Below are 19,527 nucleotides of genomic sequence, written 5' to 3'. Positions count from 1 at the left end.
TCTCTCTCTATCTATCTATCTATCTATCTATCTATCTATCTATCTATCTATCTATCTATCTATCTATCTATCTTATATACAGAAACTGAACTGAAAATTTACTGAAACAAATAGCTACAAAAAGAGTTATGTGCCATAGTAAAAAACCAAAAACAGACATTTGCCTTTATTCCCCCAAAATATTTTGGAACTGTTAGAAAAAAGCAGCGGCAAAGACTTTATCAGTGCTTGTTTTGTCATGGTTTTTGTAAACCATGAAACTATGCTCTCAGAGTAGGGGTAGTGATAGGTAGGGATATATATATGTATCCCTACTCAGAGAGCATAGTGGGTGTACTCTCTGCCCTAGCTCCACATCATCCTGGTAAAGGTATAGCCACTCTTGTTCCCTGCCATTCGTTACATGTGTGAAAAAAGGATGGAAATCCCCTCGCCCCACATCTTGTCATCAGCATCTTGGGGTGAATATAGAAGCATAGATCCCATCCCTGTGAAGGGAGCACTTGCCTCCGATTCCTGTCACACATTACAGTTGAGAATGCGTAACAGAAATCGTCCTCAGTTGATTTCGTTATAACAATAATAATCAGAAGTGGTTATGAAATTCCTCGCCCTTTCATAAACCAGTAGCATACTGGTGTGCAGAAATTCTACATGTATCCTTGCATACCCTGCCTGCGTTTTAGGGTATGCAAAGTCGTTTGCTTTTTCCTCGCAACCTTTGTGAAATGCAATGGAAAGGTTTTGAGAGGTAATGCTTTCTCCACAATGCATGAAAATCATAATCATAAATCATAGCCTCTCTAGTGCTGAGCGCCCCAATATTCTCAGGATAGAGTCCCTGATTGGTCAGAGCTGACTGTCACGGGACACTGCAGAGACTTCGCTCTTCAGACCCAGGATGGGAGGACAAAGTGAACCTTGAAATGTTCAGAACCTCGACTTAATTGTTCTCCAAGGAGAGACAACCATCCTGTGTCTTCTTCAACTGCAAGAAAGCCCTCACACATTTGCAGGTAGACCAGATATATAGGTTGCTATTCATGCTATAAGTACCAGCTCCTGCCCCCTGTTAGACATTGTTCTTTGAGTGCTGAGAGTTACTCCCAATAAACAGCTGCGAAAAAAGCAAAACTGAAGCAAAACATAAATTATACACACTTCAGAAGAGCTTTGTGGACAAGTATTGGCAGATTTCTATGAGTCTGCCCTCGGGGTGTAAACCGTCCCAGAGTTACTGCAACTTACCTGGATTTCCCGACCAAGAAACTGGAAAGCTTGAAATCCAGGCTCTGTTCTGATGATAAAGAGTCCAAGGGCAAACTGCAGGCCTAGGCCCCAAAGCACTGCTCGCCATGAAACCTATGAGAGAAGGTATTGGCAATCACACAATCTGTTCTAGAGTCAAAGAATGACAGGAGAAGCAATGAAACATATGGGAAACCAGTCACATGGTATATAATAGTTATGGGATAAAGAGAATAATGGCATCAAACCAACATTGCACACCAGGAAACATACATGAAAAAGGAAACATGAATAAAAAAAATTATATAATTAAGAGAGAGAATGATTGGTTCTCAAATGTACACTGCCCATGAGTAAACCTTCAGGAATGAGGAGACAAGGCACAGAGGGGATCCTAGGAGATAATAGAATAATGATATTCACCTGCGCCTGATAGGTGGTGCCAAGGGGCCCCAAAGGCTATGATGGGTATTAGTGGGCCATCAGCATGCCCTTAGTCAAGGGGACAATATAGTTCCCAAGGTGGGTGAGCCATGGTGGTGGTAGTAGTTGGGCTTATCTAGCTCCACTATCCTGTAGAGATGGGTAGTGGCCTATTCCATCACTTCCATGGGCGTAGAGGGTGTGTGCCCAGTCCACGCTGCCTTAGTGGTGTGCAGACCGAGCTCGTACTGATGAAAGGATCTCTATGTGAGGGGAGCAGGAGGCACAAGCCCAATATTCAACAATCTCCCACTCCAAGGCTTACTTCCTCTGGAATTTCCCTTTGCCTTTTATGAATTAAACTGAGCAATCACTGTGAGTTCGTCAGTGTAACCGGTGGTGTGCGATACGACTCAATACATCATTAGAATTCACAATACAACATTTCTAGACAGTGGAGTTATTATTTCTCCTAATACAAGAGATGTGTGTATTCTATATAATGTCTTGCATTTCTGTAAAGCACATGTGTAAGAAATTGGGTTATTGATTGAGGGGAGTCAAAATCCTACTCAAGGAGAGCTCCTCAAGTTTAGTGAATGCCAGCAGCAGTTCGCATTAACAAGTAGGGAACATTTCTGCTACTTACAGCTCAAACATTGGGTGATGCAGCCCTCAGTGCGGCAGGCCACCACCAGGGATCTGCTCCCCATTGAAAAATTTGCCCAATCAGGAATTGGCTCTAAGGGGTGCATCTCCTTCCTTTACGCACTTATTCAGTCCTTAAGCCCTGCACCACCCCAAGATACAGATGTTTCTGGGATACCCTAATAGACACTCCACCTGAGGGAAAACAATGGGAATGCCTATACAACGACATTACAAAATGTAAACGATCAACGTACTTGCGAGAAGCACACTACAAGGTTGTGTACGACTGGTATCTATACCCTCAGAAACTACACAGGATTTTTCCCAATACCTCAGACAGATGTTGGAGGGGAAGTGGCCTTCTGGGCGACTTCAAACATATCTGGTGGGACTGCCCACATATCCAGCCTTTCCGGAAGGAGATCCTCTCTCAAATTAAGCTTATTTTGGGATACCCAATCCCTCAGACCCTAGAACTCACCCTGTTAGGGATACAAGACCCCCTTTTAAAGCGTCAAACACGAAGTGATCACTCGGTTATGTGGCTGTGCCTGGGGGCCGCTACAATGGCCCTAGCGGTACAAAAGGGGGTGGTGATGGACGGAGCATCAGAACCAATAAAACACTCACACCCAGTCAACAGATCTGGGTTTGATCCATCACCATTCTTTAGCCCACTCTGCCACCCCAGTTCAGACATGGCCATATGCAAATCAGTCTGACCCTGTGCCTCATGGGAACAGTCCAGCCCGAACTGCCAAGCCATGCCTTCCCTGGACCGGAAACAAGCTTCCTAGGACCGGTTTCTGGCATTTCAGCCGTCTTCAGCCAGGCTTGCTTGAATCCAGTGGCAAAGTGAGCAAGGGACTCACGTCTGAGCATACCCTGCCAACTTATGGCGAACAAAGCGGTACAAAAGGGGGTGGTGATGGACGGAGCATCAGAACCAATCCAACACTGACACCCAGCCAACAGATCTGGGTTAGATCCATCACCATTCTTTAGCCCACTCTGCCACCCCAGTTCAGACATGGCCATATGCAAATCAGTCGGACCCTGTGCCTCATGGGAACAGTCCAGCCCGAACTGCCAAGCCATGCCTTCCCTGGACCGGAAACAAGCTTCCTAGGACCGGTTTCTGGCATTTCAGCCGTCTTCAGCCAGGCTTGCTTGAATCCAGTGGCAAAGTGAGCAAGGGACTCACGTCTGAGCATACCCTGCCAACTTATGGCGAACAAAGCGGTACAAAAGGGGGTGGTGATGGACGGAGCATCAGAACCAATCAAACACTCACACCCAGTCAACAGATCTGGGTTTGATCAATCACCATTCTTTAGCCCACTCTGCCACCCCAGTTCAGACATGGCCATATGCAAATCAGTCTGACCCTGTGCCTCATGGGAACAGTCCAGCCCGAACTGCCAAGCCATGCCTTCCCTGGACCGGAAACAAGCTTCCTAGGACCGGTTTCTGGCATTTCTTTTATGAATTAAACTGAGCAATCACTGTGAGTTCGTCAGTGTAACCGGTGGTGTGCCATACGACTCAATACATCATTAGAATTCACAATACAACATTTCTAGACAGTGGAGTTATTATTTCTCCTAATACAAGAGATGTGTGTATTCTATATAATGTCTTGCATTTCTGTAAAGCACATGTGTAAGAAATTGGGTTATTGAGTGAGGGGAGTCAAAATCCTACTCAAGGAGAGCTCCTCACGTTTAGTGAATGCCAGCAGCAGTTCGCATTAACAAGTAGGGAACATTTCTGCTACTTACAGCTCAAACACTGGGTGATGCAGGCCTCAGTGCGGCAGGCCACCACCAGGGATCTGCTCCCCATTGAAAAATTTGCCCAATCAGGAATTGGCTCTAAGGGGTGCATCTCCTTCCTTTACGCACTTATTCAGTCCTTAAGCCCCCGCACCACCCCAAGATACAGATGCTTCTGGGATACCCTAATAGACACTCCACCTGAGGGAAAACAATGGAAACGCCTACACAACGACATTACAAAACGTAACCGATCAACGTACTTGCGAGAAGCACACTACAAGGTTGTGTACGACTGGTATCTATACCCTCAGGATTTTTCCCAATACCTCAGACAGATGTTGGAGGGGAAGTGGCCTTCTGGGCGACTTTAAACATATCTGGTGGGACTGCCCACATATCCAGCCTTTCTGGAAGGAGATCCTCTCTCAAATTAAGCTTAGTTTGGGATACCCAATCCCTCAGACCCTAGAACTCACCCTGTTAGGGATACAAGAAACCCTTTTAAAGCGTCAAACACGAAGTGCTCACTCGGTTATGTGGCTGTGCCTGGGGGCCGCTAAAATGGCCCTAGAAGCTGCATGGAAGCAACCAGAGGCACCCTCACTGACTCAGTGGCACGCAAGATTGTGGAGGGTATTGGCCCTCTAGCGTATGGCAGACATTATAGATGACACCAGTAAGGAATTTGAATATACCTGGTCCCCGCTGGTGCATTCTGCAGCACCCATACAAAGAGGAAACACCTCTTGTGATTATTTTTGTACAGAAAGATTTCCTTTCCTGTACAAAAATATTCATCTCCGCAACGCAGGCACCCTTGCACCATGGTGCAGAGGTGCCTGCGTTGGCGCAGGCAGCCCATTGTGCGCCGGCGCAGGGGAAAAGGACAGGAATGCGCCGCATTTTATAGATACGGCGCATCCCTGCCCTTTTCTTTTGCCGTAGGGAAGCGCAGCATGAAGGCCTGCTGCGCTTCCCTACGGCAAAACCTCATAAATCTGCCCCCTTGTACCTCATGCAGGTGCGCCCGTTTCATGGAACACGCTGCCGTGGAGCAAAGGGTTGCAGATTTTGATCTGTACCAACGGTGTCACTTTCGGATTAAGACCGACAACCCTACAGGGTTGCAGGCAAGATACTTGTTCACGCCACAGTATGGGTTACGTATCACTATTGCTGGCTTTCCTGCCTGTTTTTTAAAAACATATTTTGTAAAAGTCTGCTCTGCTTTGCGGTGGCTTTAGCTGCCCCTGCGAACAATTTTCCACAGTATTCCATCCCACCAAAAGGCGTCATCAAATTCGGTGATCAGTGCAGATATAACTATTTCCAGCCTCCACCCTGACCCTGGGCTTGGGTGTCTGCCAACGCCTGGGTGTCTGCCAAGAGGAGGCAAGTGAACTGCAGCCCCTGGTGACAGCGAACCTGCTCACTCCTTGAAACTCCCCATCAGCCTTGGAAGTCCTGTTCAATGCACAGAAGACGCATGCAGTGGCTGCTCCCTAGCGCCGCAGGCCTCATGGCGCTTTAGAAGCAGCTCTAACCAGCCTGTGCCGTTCTCGGCACTTCACGTCGCTCCTCGTCTCGCAGCACAGCCCAGGCCCCATTTTAAATCCTGCGAAGCCTCTGAAATAACCGCTCTCCAAACATTGTTCACAGGAAGCCGGGCGGTTCGGGAGAGTCTGTGCACATTAGCGGGTGCTTTTTGCAGACACTGTTTTCTTGAAAGCCTAGTCTCTGCTTCAGCAAGCAGCTGCACAGCCCGGCTTTACGCGGCGAAAAAAACAACCGCACGTGCCTCGCACTGAAAGAGGAGGGGGCAGCAGGGGGAGGGGAGAGAGGAGGGGTCCTGCACCTGTTTCCCTTGCGGGAGCGAGCACAATAATTGCTACCAGATGGCGCCGCTCGCTCCCGCAAGGGAACCGCCAAACGTGCACGCATTGCCATTCAAAGCAATGCAACGCGTGCACGTTTTTGCCTGAAAAAAGGAATCAATGGCTAAAGGTCTTTTTCCTACGCAGCGCATGCACGCTGCGTAGTTGAGGCCTAATGAGGAGAAATAAACATATTTCTCCTAGTTATGCCTCACCTCAGGAAGCGTACAGATTTGGTGTTTCCCCATGTTTACATCACTTTATAAATCTGGATCAGTGTCAAATTCCATGGGTGTTTTGTGTGGGTAAACCCACCACAACGCCCATGAAATGCCTCCTGGGTCCAGAGTAAGGCAACACAGTGATTAGTGCTGCATCTCCTTACTCATGATTTATGAGGCAAATCAAAGCTATGCAGGGTGGCCTTGCGTGGCATCATTAATCAAAATGAGTGACCTGCGTCACGCATGTACCACTTTACGTGTGCAAAAGTGATGCAAGGCTCTCATATATAAGTCCCTTAGGGTTCTCAGTCAAAATAATTGAAGTTGGCACCTTCACCTAACAGAGGAGCAGATGTATTCTACTCAGAACTCATCTTCTCAAGCTTTATTAGGAAACATTTCAAAGTTATCCCCAGATTAACCTCATTGTGCTGAGATTCTGTGATAGATTGTTGGCTACACACAGGACAACAGTATAGCAAGTATGATGTTGATCATAAGCTTGATTTTGTAAAAAGCAAGGCAAATACAAAGAGCCATATTTATCAAAGGATTGCTTCACCTTTGCACCATGCAACGGAGTGCACAAGCAACGCAACCCTTGAAATGCGATTTATCAAGCTACGCAAGTCCACCTGACTGACTTGATAAATCCAGAGTAATGCAATGCAGCACAAAAGGCTGCATTGCATTACTCTGCCCCAGGGAGGCATTGCATGGGTGATGCATGGATGTTTTCATGCAAAACCCGTGGATTTTGACATAGTCCCAGATTTACCATAAGTGGAAGACCTGGGAATGTGCCAGAACTGCCACGCCTCCTTAGGCAAAGAGTAACAACGAGAAATATGTTTAGTTCTCCTAATTTTTTCTCTTTCTTTGTGTGCTGCTTTCTGATGATAAATGTGCTCCACAATTTACTGGAAGCAACACAGCCTAAAAATGAAACCAACCAGTTATTAAAATGGTGGGCTATCCGAGTCTAGCTCAGTTAAAGCCTCCTCAATGTGTGCTAGCTCCCTGCAGAACTCTCCCAGTACTCGCCATTGCTTAGGAATGCATATACCTCTAATGTAGTCTGGTGACGGAGCCCTCGTTGAGCCTGAAATAGTCTAGCACCGAATCTTGCAAGGTGGAGCCGGATAGTGCGTCCTGCAGTGCTAACATGGGGAACCATCAAGGTCATTCACGAATACTCCAGAATGGGAAACAGAAGGTGGTGTGCACCGGGACATAGTCAAAGAGGCAATAGTCAATGTGGGTCCTGGTATTGTGATGAGTGGAATAGTGAATGAATGCTAAGGGGGAGGAACCCTTTAGTCACCAGGCACCCCATAGTGCAAAAGTGTCACAAATATCATGTAGGATGTGGAGTGAACGTGGTTTGCCAACAGGGGAGCTAGCTGTTGTATCATGGGACATGTCCATTAGTAGAATAAGGCCTCCCCCTTCAATGATGTGGTCAAAATCAAGTTTGGCAAATTGTGTTTGGAGCGTATGAAAGAATTCAGTAGTGTCTATGTTTGGTGCGTAGATATTAGCCAGTCACATTAAGTGGTCTGCCAGCATCCCAGTCACCAAGGCATAACATCTATGTTCGTAGATGACAGTTGTCACTGGGTAGTATGGTATACTTTTGTGAATTAAAATGCAGACCTCTCTGGAATATGTACTATAACATGAGATGAACAATAGGATCTCCAGAAGAAGACCAAGATGTGAGGTCTACCGGGTTAGAGGTGGATCTCCTGTAGAAAGGCAATTTGGGTGGCATGCCGTGTAAGATACTGCGAGACTTGCTTACCCTTACAGGGGTTATTAAGGCCCCTAATCTTCCATGAAAGCAATGTGCTTGTTATATAGTGTGATTCATGTGTGTGCGAAGGTAACATCAGTGAAAGTAGAAATTGCGATAGGACCGTGCATACATAAAACATAGGCAACAATTAGTATGCGTAGGAAAACACCATCATTAAACGTAAATATCATCTGAAATCTCCCCACCACCACCCACACTAGGCAAAGTTGAGCTCAGTGAATCCCCAAAGAAACAGCCCAATAAGTACAAGAAAGACAAGCATTTGCAATGCAATAGGTCTCGCATTTGTGAAAGTTTGAGCTATTGGCATTATAAATGTTAATGTTTTTAACTTACTTTTTTTGCACTGAAGTAACGAAACAGGTAAAGCTATTTACATGCAAATGTTTGGTAAAAGTGAGCTGTTAATAGATAAATAAAGGCACGCTGCCATTGTGGTAAATAATTTAATTACCGGGACTTAATTTGATACAGAAACATAATAAAATAGCTCAGTAAATAAGAGGCAGAATCCGTGGTATTAGAGGTTCGGAATGGGCTTTATTCCAATGATCGATTATAATCGGTTGCTCCAAGTTCCGTCACCACGAAGGTTCAGGAAGTGAAGTACATACTTTATTGACAAGAAATGACTTTTATAGTACATACATTACAATGAAATAGATGCGGTAGGCGTAACAATTGATAAGGAAAATGACGATTCATATGCGTAACCGAAAATGGGTGTAATAAGGAGTAAAAAGGAACATAATTGGTTATGATGTCATATATAGGTGGATCTATAAGATAATACTTGGCATAGATGCGCGCGCAGCAGCATGACGTGTGATTGACGTGCAACTAGGGGGTGAGGGGGACTTGACATTTAGCTCTACATGTGGAGACAAGAAGTCTGGGGGGTCAAGTCAACCTAATCCCAAATCATATCTAACATCCTATGTTTAAAGAACTATGTTATCCACAAAAGAAGGACTCTCGGACAGAATCTATTCTATACTGACCGTGCGTGCGTGTACAAGCGTCTAAGTGTCTACACTAAATGCGAGGGGGTAGGAATATTCCATGGTAACAGGACTATGAATTACTTGCATAAAGACAGAGAAGCCGAGCCATTGCTCGGTAGCTGGAAGAATGTTTATTTAAACTACTAGACAGGAATGCATCGGCTGAGGGGCGAAGCAGATAACTTGAAGGTGAAATACAGTTCTTGGCAGAGAATAGGCTGATGTCAGGCTTCGTGAGCCGCGCAAAGAATGAGACAAAGTTCATGGTCACAGATGCAGGCTCGGACTGGAGCTTTCAGAGACAGAAAGCAAGAAAAGCTTGATGACAGAATCAGGGCCTACTTGCCTGGACTGTAAAATGGCATAAGTGAACCATATAAAGGCGGTGGCCTTTCGTACTTAGGAATGGAATATCCGGCCCATTCATGGCGGATCAACAGAGGACATGTTAACGGTGGACGCACATGTATTTGCGTCTTCATAACTGGAACTGGAGGGAACATACATGTACTTGTAACATGCACATAGAACCGTTGGGGTCCAAGATAGGGGACATAACTGACCAGAAAAATCCATATTTCCACATTCCCTCCTTGTCCCCTACTTGCCCGTCAAGAGATATCAATCTTCATTAATCCATTGATCTGTTCATATAGCATCATTTGTTCTTCTTTCTTCTTCCGGGATCTTGAATGAAAATCTTGATGTGGAATGCACGATGTGGCACACAGACCACAAATCGCTGGTCCACATTGCAGGCATAAGCAGCAACTGAATAGTATGAGAAGGCCAATACCTAGGAATGATAGAACTTTCCATCCAAAGGTAGATATTATACTCCAAAACCAACCGGACCAAGTCCAGGTGCCTGGGTTCTGGTGTATCTGGCTTACAATCTTATGAAGGCGAGTTATGGCCTTATATACAGATGGCGAATTTTCTGGTATGAAAATGCAACAGCTTGATCCGATGACCCTACAAGCTCCGCCCCTATCAGCCAGGATGACGTCAAGGACAAGACGATTTTGAAGCACAACAATCCGCATAGCAGACTGCTCTTCTGTTAAATTGCCTAAAGCGGAAATAGTTTCATTCACTACTGCTTCAAGGGTTCTAGTTAATCTACGTATCAGCTTACTATTAGTAACAGTACCTATATAGGGAAAGATGCCTTTATTGAAATCTGTGTATTTTTCCCATGCTGTTTCAGTGTAATCGACAATTGGGAGATCTCTCCGCTCTCTGTTGTGTACTAAATGAATATTTCTATAATAATCAGGAGGAGCTAGGAAAACAGGTGGCAAAAGGAATGCAATATAGCAGGTACCATCCCAATCTAGGGGTAGACGCATATATGCAGTCTGACCACATATAAAGTAGGAGTGGCGATAAGCTCTAAATGAAGATTTGCCTTGATCACTGAATTCTACTATAGTAGTGCATTTACTATGGCCCATATGTATGGAACCAACTTTTCTTACACACAATTCACCTTTCGCTGGGAATACTGACATGGTTGGTAAAACTAGTTCAACTTCGGATTCGACATTTAGAATCATGAGATTAGGTGTGAAGTTACCTAATCCATATACTTCATTTTCTAGATCAGTTCCTGTTCCTTTGGGGCGACCCTCCTTGTCAGGGTAACAGACTTTGAATAAAACTAGGTTCAGATTTCCCCATACCCACTGGTCTTGGTAAACGGCTGTATCTGAGTCTATGGAATTCATTAAGCTGAACCATGCTCCACAGGAGCCATTATGTGTAAACGGATGTGGAAAGAAAGGCAGGACTCCTTCATAATTCTGATAGGGAGGGAGCCGGCCACACACCCAACAATTAGTTGCATTACTAGTCTGATGGGAATGATGTAACATACTAATGAAAGTGTTATTGCGCAGCGCAAGTCTATAAGACAATTCATGCGGGGGTAAGTCACTAAAAGAATGTTCAGCAGTAACATTGTAAACATTTCTGGCAATAGGGTAATATATGTGCAACAATATACTTGCAGTAATTATTAAAAGACTTAAGAAAAACAAGATTAATAATGTCACTATGCAATGGCTACGCAGTGATTTACAATACGCCTGTCGTTTCATCATTTTTCGCGACTGTCCATGATTCAGGTCTAGGCGATACATGTCGGAGACAGATTCAACCGCTTCACCTAGGAGAGGACTTAAACAATCAAATCGTCCGACGGTCTAGGCCTTAATTTTAGTTTATATAGTTCTTTACTGTCGGCCTCAGCCAGAGGTAGTTTTGAGTCAATTGGTGAGGACACACGAGGTGGGCTGTTTACATCTGAAGGAAGTCCATGAAATTTCTTGATATGACTTGAATGCACCCATCCTTTCCTGCCCTCGATCTTCACGGCTGTCCTTGTGGTCAGCAGGACCAATTTGGGTGATCTCCACCTGGGCTCCAGCTGAGTCTTTCGGTCGAAATTCCTCACAAGAACGAGGTCCCCCGGAACTACGTCAAGGGGTTTCACCTCAGTGTTGTCGGGAAAGGCTGCAGCTACCTGTGAACGACAAGATTGTAGTGCAGACATCAAGGAAGCCAAGTAATCTGTCAGCATATTACAGTCAATATCAGTTATTTTGCGTGGTATAGGCGTCCCCCACATATTTGGTGGTCTGCCGAAGATCACCTCATACGGGGATAGCCCTGTTCGAGAGTGTGCTACCATTCTCATGTAGAAGAGTGCAACTGGTAACGCTACTACCCAGTCGACACCTTTCTCTCTGCATATTTTGGACAGTCTGATTTTCAGTATCTGATTATGTCTTTCTATGAGACCTGCTGCCTCAGGGTGTCGGACACAGTGGAATTTCCACTGATAACCTAACAAAAGTGAAACATGTTTCATTAATTCGGATGAGAACGGCTGGCCGTTATCTGAGTGAACAACACGTGGTAAACCGTATCGTGGGAAGAATTCTCGAACTAACTGTTTGGCAGTAGTCGGGGCAGTGTAATCTGAAACCGGGTATGCCTCCGTCCAACGGGACAGAGCGCAGACAACTACGAGAACATATTTGAATCCTCGACATCGTTCCATCTGGATATAATCCATCTGGAGGACTTCAAAAGGGTGATTAGGAGGATGAAATCCACCTTGTTCTACGGGAACACTTTTTCCTGGGTTGAACTGGCAACAGATCATACAGGTACGGACCTTTTGTTTGGCTGCTGCTCGTAAATGTTTATTGAACCAAATGTGTTGAATGCTATCTAGCATAGCTTTTTCTCCTAGATGTGCTGGACTATGTATAGTGTTAACTATAACTTGGACCATTGAATCAGGAAGGAACCACACAGACATTTCCTTCATCATCCATCCTTGGTCCGTTTGGATCCCTCCTAATTCAGTCCATTTCTTTATTTCGTCTGGCGTAGCATGTGTCTGTATGTCAATTACGTCAAGGGTAGGATCTTTAACTGTCATACAATGTGTCGGCATCGGGACTATTGTCTTTGTCATGTCGGAGGTTTGAGCTTGAGCAGTCTGTTTAGCTGTTCTATCGGCTAGATCATTGCCTTGAGAAATGACATCAGTAATCTTCGTATGAGCCTTACATTTCATAATTGATATTGCAGTGGGTAGATGTATTGCATCTAATAAGGCATGAATGAGGGGTCCGTGCTGAATGTGGGCACCGTGGGAAGTTAAATAACCTCTCTCTCGCCATAGCACGCCGAAGTCATGTACAACTCCGAATGCATAACGTGAATCAGTGTATATGTTGACTTTTTTATTTGTGGCTTGAATACAGGCTTGTGTCAGAGCAATAAGCTCTGCAGCTTGAGCTGACAAAGTATTTATACGATTAGTTTCAATGACTTCAGTATCTGTTGTGACTGCGTAAGCAGCCACCAACTCTCCTGTATTTGTTCTCATACATGAACCATCTACATACAATGTCAGGTCTGGATCTGACAATGGGACATCGGTTAAGTCTTGTCTAGGTTTCGTCGTTATAGTAATAACTTCAATACAGTCATGGGCTAGTGGGTCTGTTCCGGTTACTGGCAAAAGTGTGGCAGGATTCAATGTGTTACAGCGTCTGATTTCTATGTGTGGCTGAAACAATGTAAGTTCGTACCCTGTAAGTCGCGCAATAGTCAAGTGTTGTGTTTGCGTTCTATTTACAAGAACCTCTACCGCATGTGGTACTTGAACTATCAATGGATGTCCTAACACTATGGCATCGCTTTGTCGTATTGCTAAAGCTGTCGCTGCCACTGATTTCAGGCACGCAGGAAGAGCCTGAGCTACTGGATCTAATGTACTAGAAAAATAAGCACATGGTTTGTGTGCTCCTGCTTGTTCCTGTGTGAGTACTGACAAGGCAGTACCTTCGCGTTCTGTAACAAAGAGTGTAAACTGTTTTCTGTAACATGGCGTTGCTAAAACAGGTGCTTGACATAAAGCTTTCTTTAGGCTTTCAAAAGCTTGTGTATGTTCCTGAGTCCAAGGGAGAACAGTCGATGTGGCTGCCTCCTGGGTTGTCAACTGAATGAGCGATTTTGCTAGAAATGCATATTGGGGGATCCACTGTCTACAGTATGAAGTGAGGCCTATGAAAGCCCGCACCTCCTTTTGTGTCTTGGGTATTTGCATGTTAGCTATTAACTGAATGCGGTCGGGTGTAAGCTGCCTTCCCTCCTTGGACAGCGAGTGTCCAAGATAAATAACTCGCTGGACACAGAATTGCAGCTTAGAAGGGGACACCTTGTGTCCCTTTTCAGCTAGAAATTGTAAAACTGTCAGTGATGCTTTCTCACATTCGGGTTCGCTTCTAGCGGTGATCAACAGATCATCGACATATTGAAGCAAGGCAGTGTTAACTGGCATGTGGATGCTATCGAGTTCTCGTTTCAGTGCTTGGCTATAGATGCTGGGGCTTTCTGTAAATCCTTGAGGTGCGCGTGAGAATTTAAAGCTACGCCCATTTAAACTAAATCCGAACAAATATTGGCTTTCCGGATCTATTGGGACGCTGAAAAAGGCATTCTTGAGATCAATTACAGTAAAGAATGTTGCTTCGGAATCAATAGCTGTCAATAATGACGAGATATCAGGGACCACAGGGAATTGTGGCACAATACACTTGTTTAATTCGCGCAGATCAATAACCAATCGATATACTGGCAGGGCCTTTGGATCTGTTCGTTTAAGAATCGGAATTATTGGTGAATTACATACATTGGAGTCTGTTTCCACAACCACTCCTTGGGCAATGAGCTCGTCAATGATTTGCAGCAAAGCCACTACAGCATCTGGTGGTAACTTGTATTGTCGCATTCGTGGTAGTACCACTCCTGCCTTTAATGTGACTCGATATGGTGTAATATTCATGCAACCAACATCAGTAGGGCCTTGTGCCCATAGATGTGTAGGTAAAGTCTGCAGTCGGGGATCCATGTCTCTAGATACATAGTGACCTTTAAAATCACGTAAAAACAATCTTACTCCTTCCGGAGAACAACATATTATGGCTCCTAGAGCTTTCAGTGTTTTTATTCCTAACAGATTTTCTGGACATGATTTAGTAAGCAATAAATCGGTAGTTCGGGTCAAAGGTCCTATCGTAAGTGGAAGAGGTTGTGACACTTCATTAACAATAGGTTTTCCTGAAAAACCAAGGGAAATATTCTGAGAGCCTGAGAGGGGTGCCCCTGGAACTTCACTACGTTTTATGGTCGTTCGACTTGCCCCTGTATCGAGTAAAAATTTTCTGTCTTGGCCTAACAATTCACTATGTACATAAGGTCCTTCTTGATCTACAGGGATCTCGATAAGGGGTAAATCAACTTCCCTCTCTAGGCTGGTTCATGCGTATCGTTGGTAATCAGGATAGTCGTACTGTGCGGTCTGGTACAGTTGTCGTGTCGTGGTTTGTGTGGCAGCAACGGGCAGCGCTGGTGCAGCTGGCACAAACTGTACAGACTGTGGTGGAGCTGGCATGGACTGTGCGTGCTGCGGAGCTCCTTGTTCATTCTGATCCTGTCTAGGTGGCCGTGGTCTTTCTTTTGTATTACCTATGGCGATATTATGTTTCAAAACTGGACAATCGTGTACGTAATGACCTGGCTTTTTACAATAATTGCATGTCCCTTTTACAGGTCCTGCTGAATCACCGGAATGTGTCATACCCTTTTTATGTCCTTCAGCTGGAACTGTCTGAGAAACTAGCATTTTCATTTTTGTGTCTTTCATGCGTCTGTGCTCATGTTCTTGTTCCTCTCTAATTCTATTGTGATGGTACTGTAACATTTGTAACATTTGTGATGGAGTGTTACCTTGCCAGGTACTCTCGAATTTTAATACTCTATTCTTTACTTGGGGCAGGGCATTTTCTACTAATTTTGTTACAAACAGATGTGGGTATGATTCGCTACTTGCTTTTATGCCACTATTTATACCAAAACATTTTTCAAATCGGGCATAGTAATCACTAGTGTCTTCATCTTGCTTCTGTTTACAGGCTGAAATTGTACCCCAATCTTCCTTTTTCGTAGTTAATAAACGTGGCAGTACCTGTACTAATAAACCTGGTAGTGCTTTAGTTTTATCCCCAAGTCCTGCTCCTGCAGTTCGGGCCTTTTCTTCTGTTTCTAATACTGACCATTCTATCTTTTGGTCTCCTACCTCCCACTCTTTTTCCCTGAGTTTCTCATAAATGCCAGCAGGCATTAATACCTTTAATATTGTCATAATGTCGGGATAGGTATACTCTCCCATGAGTAACATGTCTTTAATTTCTCGGTGAAAACCCGCTGGATCTTTATCATGACTGGGTACCACTTTCTTCATTTCTAACAATTCTATTTTTGATAGGGGCGTGTATACAAATACGCGTTTAAACTCATTGTCCTCGCCCTTTATTGGGTGCACTTCTCGTAAGGGATTCTGTCTGTCCATGTAATACGTGGTTCTTTCCTTGATGGGCAATGAGACACGGTCTGAACATACAAAAAGAATATACTGCTTTCTTGATTCTAGAATTTCTTTAATTAATTTAGTACCTGAACCTCTCCATCTATTCATGAGTAATTCAGTCAATATATCAGGTAAGGGACCAGGGTCCGAATGCTGACTCTGATACAGTATAAGGAGTTGTTGAATCATATAAATCCCAGCTAAACGCTGTTCATCTGGGGTGAGATTCAAAAATGTGCGTGCTACTGTATCATCACTGTATTTTCCGGGACTGTCAACCCAATGGACAGCTGACCTGGCTAATTCTTGTTCATCCATAGAATCGAGAAAATGATAACCCCTTCGTTCTCGGAGTAATTTGTCAGCTGCTTGGAACGAATGCTCGTTAGACCTTATATGGACTATGGGTGTTGGGAAACTCATGTTATTGTCTGTACATATCGGACGTATCGGGTCAATAAGACATCTATTACTATTACAAGATCTTCCTCTACCTACATAGGCTATAGTGTCTGACTGTCCTGTGGGCAGTCCTGATCCTTCTTCCTCGCTTTGATCGAACTGGTCTACCGCTAATCTTTCTTCGTGTAGGCGTTCTATTTCTTTTCGGATTTTTCGGCACATGGCTATTATACAATTCTGCTTATCATGTCTTCCATCTGATATATTCTGACTCCATCTGGTAAGAACTTGCATTGCTTCCGGGTCTACCCCTGGTCGGTCTTGATTTCTGATCACACAATTTATGAGGAAACGTAACAGTTCCCCCTGTATCTCCACTTTCTGATATTCCATAGCTCTGTTAATACATTCAGAATCTCGCCCTGTTTGAACAAAATGATATATATTATCTAGATGCGCAGTCATTCCTGGTAACTTCCCTAGATACACCGCGGCTCGTCTGATACGTAATGATGCCAGGGTCATTTCGTCCTCTTTGCCGGGCACAGGGTCATATCTACAATCTACAAGAAGTTCCTTAAGCGTACGGGCATTTATGAGTTTGGGGGTACGTGAATGTGCTGACTCTTGAAACGTAAGTTTATTTATTCTGGGTGGCGTAGAAAAAATGTTGCTAGCACCTCCCGCAGCCCCATCTGGGGTGTCGGGTGTGAAAGGATTCGTTGAACGTGACACAGCAACTATAGGTGTGGACACAGCTATAGAAGCAGCTGTGGGAACAGATGTAGAAACAGATGTGCTTGCCGGAACTTGTGACACGATCTGTTGCTGTAGGGATACGGGTACTGGATCTTGGCGTTGAACCTCCCTGGTATGCGGTCTATGTGGGGCGGAATTAGCATATTCGGGAGCTGCGTCGTCTAAATATGAGGAGAGAAAGACATCTTCTGCGGTTCTAGGATGCCCCTTAGGATGTACCTTTATTGGAAATAATGGGGTTGGCAAGTCTTTCGGTATCTCTGGAGTAGCCTTAGGTAATCCTTCGGCCAGAAGGGGATACATACCATTCATAAGGGCATTTCTTTGTCTGTCTACTTGTTCTGATTTCACTCGGATACCTTCCTCAATTAATAGATTTTCTCGAACTTTATTTGAACTCTCTTTATTCTTCTCTTCCTGTCTACGTGCTTTTTCTGTTCGTCTATGTGATTCTTTACGCCATAATTCAATGGCGTCTTTCTGTGATTGTCTAGCTTTCTTTTTCCATAACTCTTCCTCGACTTTCATGATGCACTCTGCATCCCAGGTCCCCGCTGCGGGCCACCTCTGACTTTCTGGTAATTCCTTGGTGTAGTCTACCCATAAATCAAGAAATAATATAGCATCTAAGCCATGTTTATGATACATGAAGTACCCTGGAGTGTCCCTAGGAGGAATAGGAACGGCTTCTTCGAGTACCCCTTTTCTTGTTGTGATCTGTCTTAGTTTCGAAAAGAGCGGCATATTGAGAACTAATCTGATACTTGATTTAAAACAAAACTTAATACAGTAACCACGATAATGAACAGTCATTCATACCACAATATGCAGAACGTACTTAAAACATTTAACATTTAACATTTACCTGAACAATGAACAATGATGACGATCTAAGGAGAACTTAAATCACTAAACATAATACTCGACATTAACTGAATTATATACTTGATATACTGCTAAACAGTACAGATACACTGCTGAAACAGTGCAGACCGGATTTGTGTACCCAAACCCGTCTTGACCGGCACAAACTATGTGCACGTCAGAAAGCCTCCCCAGTAATGGTACTCACCGGGTAGCTCGGAAACGGAAGGCCTCGGAAACTGGACTGAACTTGAACCGGACTGGACTCGACTCGAACACTACGGAGACTGGACTCGACTTGGGACTTCGGAAACTGGTGGGCCTCTGTATACCTCGGATCTTGCTCTCTCAGCTAGGCTCTGGTCGGGATACTTCGCACTTCTCACCGCCTCGTCTGGGTGTTGATCGCAGCCTCAGTCGCCCCCGCTTGACCGGAGGGAGATACAGGAAATCCTGGACCGGGCCTGCAACGCACCACCGGCGCGTGAGATGAGAAAGTGTCCCTGTTCGGGCGCCATTCCTGTGGTAAATAATTTAATTACCGGGACTTAATTTGATACAGAAACATAATAAAATAGCTCAGTAAATAAGAGGCAGAATCCGTGGTATTAGAGGTTCGGAATGGGCTTTATTCCAATGATCGATTATAATCGGTTGCTCCAAGTTCCGTCACCACGAAGGTTCAGGAAGTGAAGTACATACTTTATTGACAAGAAATGACTTTTATAGTACATACATTACAATGAAATAGATGCGGTAGGCGTAACAATTGATAAGGAAAATGACGATTCATATGCGTAACCGAAAATGGGTGTAATAAGGAGTAAAAAGGAACATAATTGGTTATGATGTCATATATAGGTGGATCTATAAGATAATACTTGGCATAGATGCGCGCGCAGCAGCATGACGTGTGATTGGCGTGCAACTAGGGGGTGAGGGGGACTTGACATTTAGCTCTACATGTGGAGACAAGAAGTCTGGGGGGTCAAGTCAACCTAATCCCAAATCATATCTAACATCCTATGTTTAAAGAACTATGTTATCCACAAAAGAAGGACTCTCGGACAGAATCTATTCTATACTGACCGTGCGTGCGTGTACAAGCGTCTAAGTGTCTACACTAAATGCGAGGGGGTAGGAATATTCCATGGTAACAGGACTATGAATTACTTGCATAAAGACAGAGAAGCCGAGCCATTGCTCGGTAGCTGGAAGAATGTTTATTTAAACTACTAGACAGGAATGCATCGGCTGAGGGGCGAAGCAGATAACTTGAAGGTGAAATACAGTTCTTGGCAGAGAATAGGCTGATGTCAGGCTTCGTGAGCCGCGCAAAGAATGAGACAAAGTTCATGGTCACAGATGCAGGCTCGGACTGGAGCTTTCAGAGACAGAAAGCAAGAAAAGCTTGATGACAGAATCAGGGCCTACTTGCCTGGACTGTAAAATGGCATAAGTGAACCATATAAAGGCGGTGGCCTTTCGTACTTAGGAATGGAATATCCGGCCCATTCATGGCGGATCAA

At 44.5% G+C, this 19,527-nt stretch overlaps 1 protein-coding gene across 1 annotated transcript in view; it reads right to left on the bottom strand.

Annotated features, from left to right (window-relative positions):
* The window catches only part of LOC146860199 (sodium/nucleoside cotransporter 2-like), a 347,088-nt gene that overhangs the window by 168,295 nt on the left and 159,266 nt on the right, over window positions 1–19,527 (bottom strand). The window contains exon 7 of the mRNA XM_085644040.1: window positions 1,249–1,362. Coding sequence (XP_085500166.1) covers window positions 1,249–1,362 — 114 coding nt within the window. The remainder of the gene's footprint in view (window positions 1–1,248; window positions 1,363–19,527) is intronic.

Source organism: Triturus cristatus, chromosome 3_1 (assembly GCF_964204655.1).
Source record: "Triturus cristatus chromosome 3_1, aTriCri1.1, whole genome shotgun sequence".
Classification (NCBI taxonomy): domain Eukaryota; kingdom Metazoa; phylum Chordata; class Amphibia; order Caudata; family Salamandridae; genus Triturus; species Triturus cristatus.
This window is presented reverse-complemented; position numbering and strand designations above follow the sequence as displayed.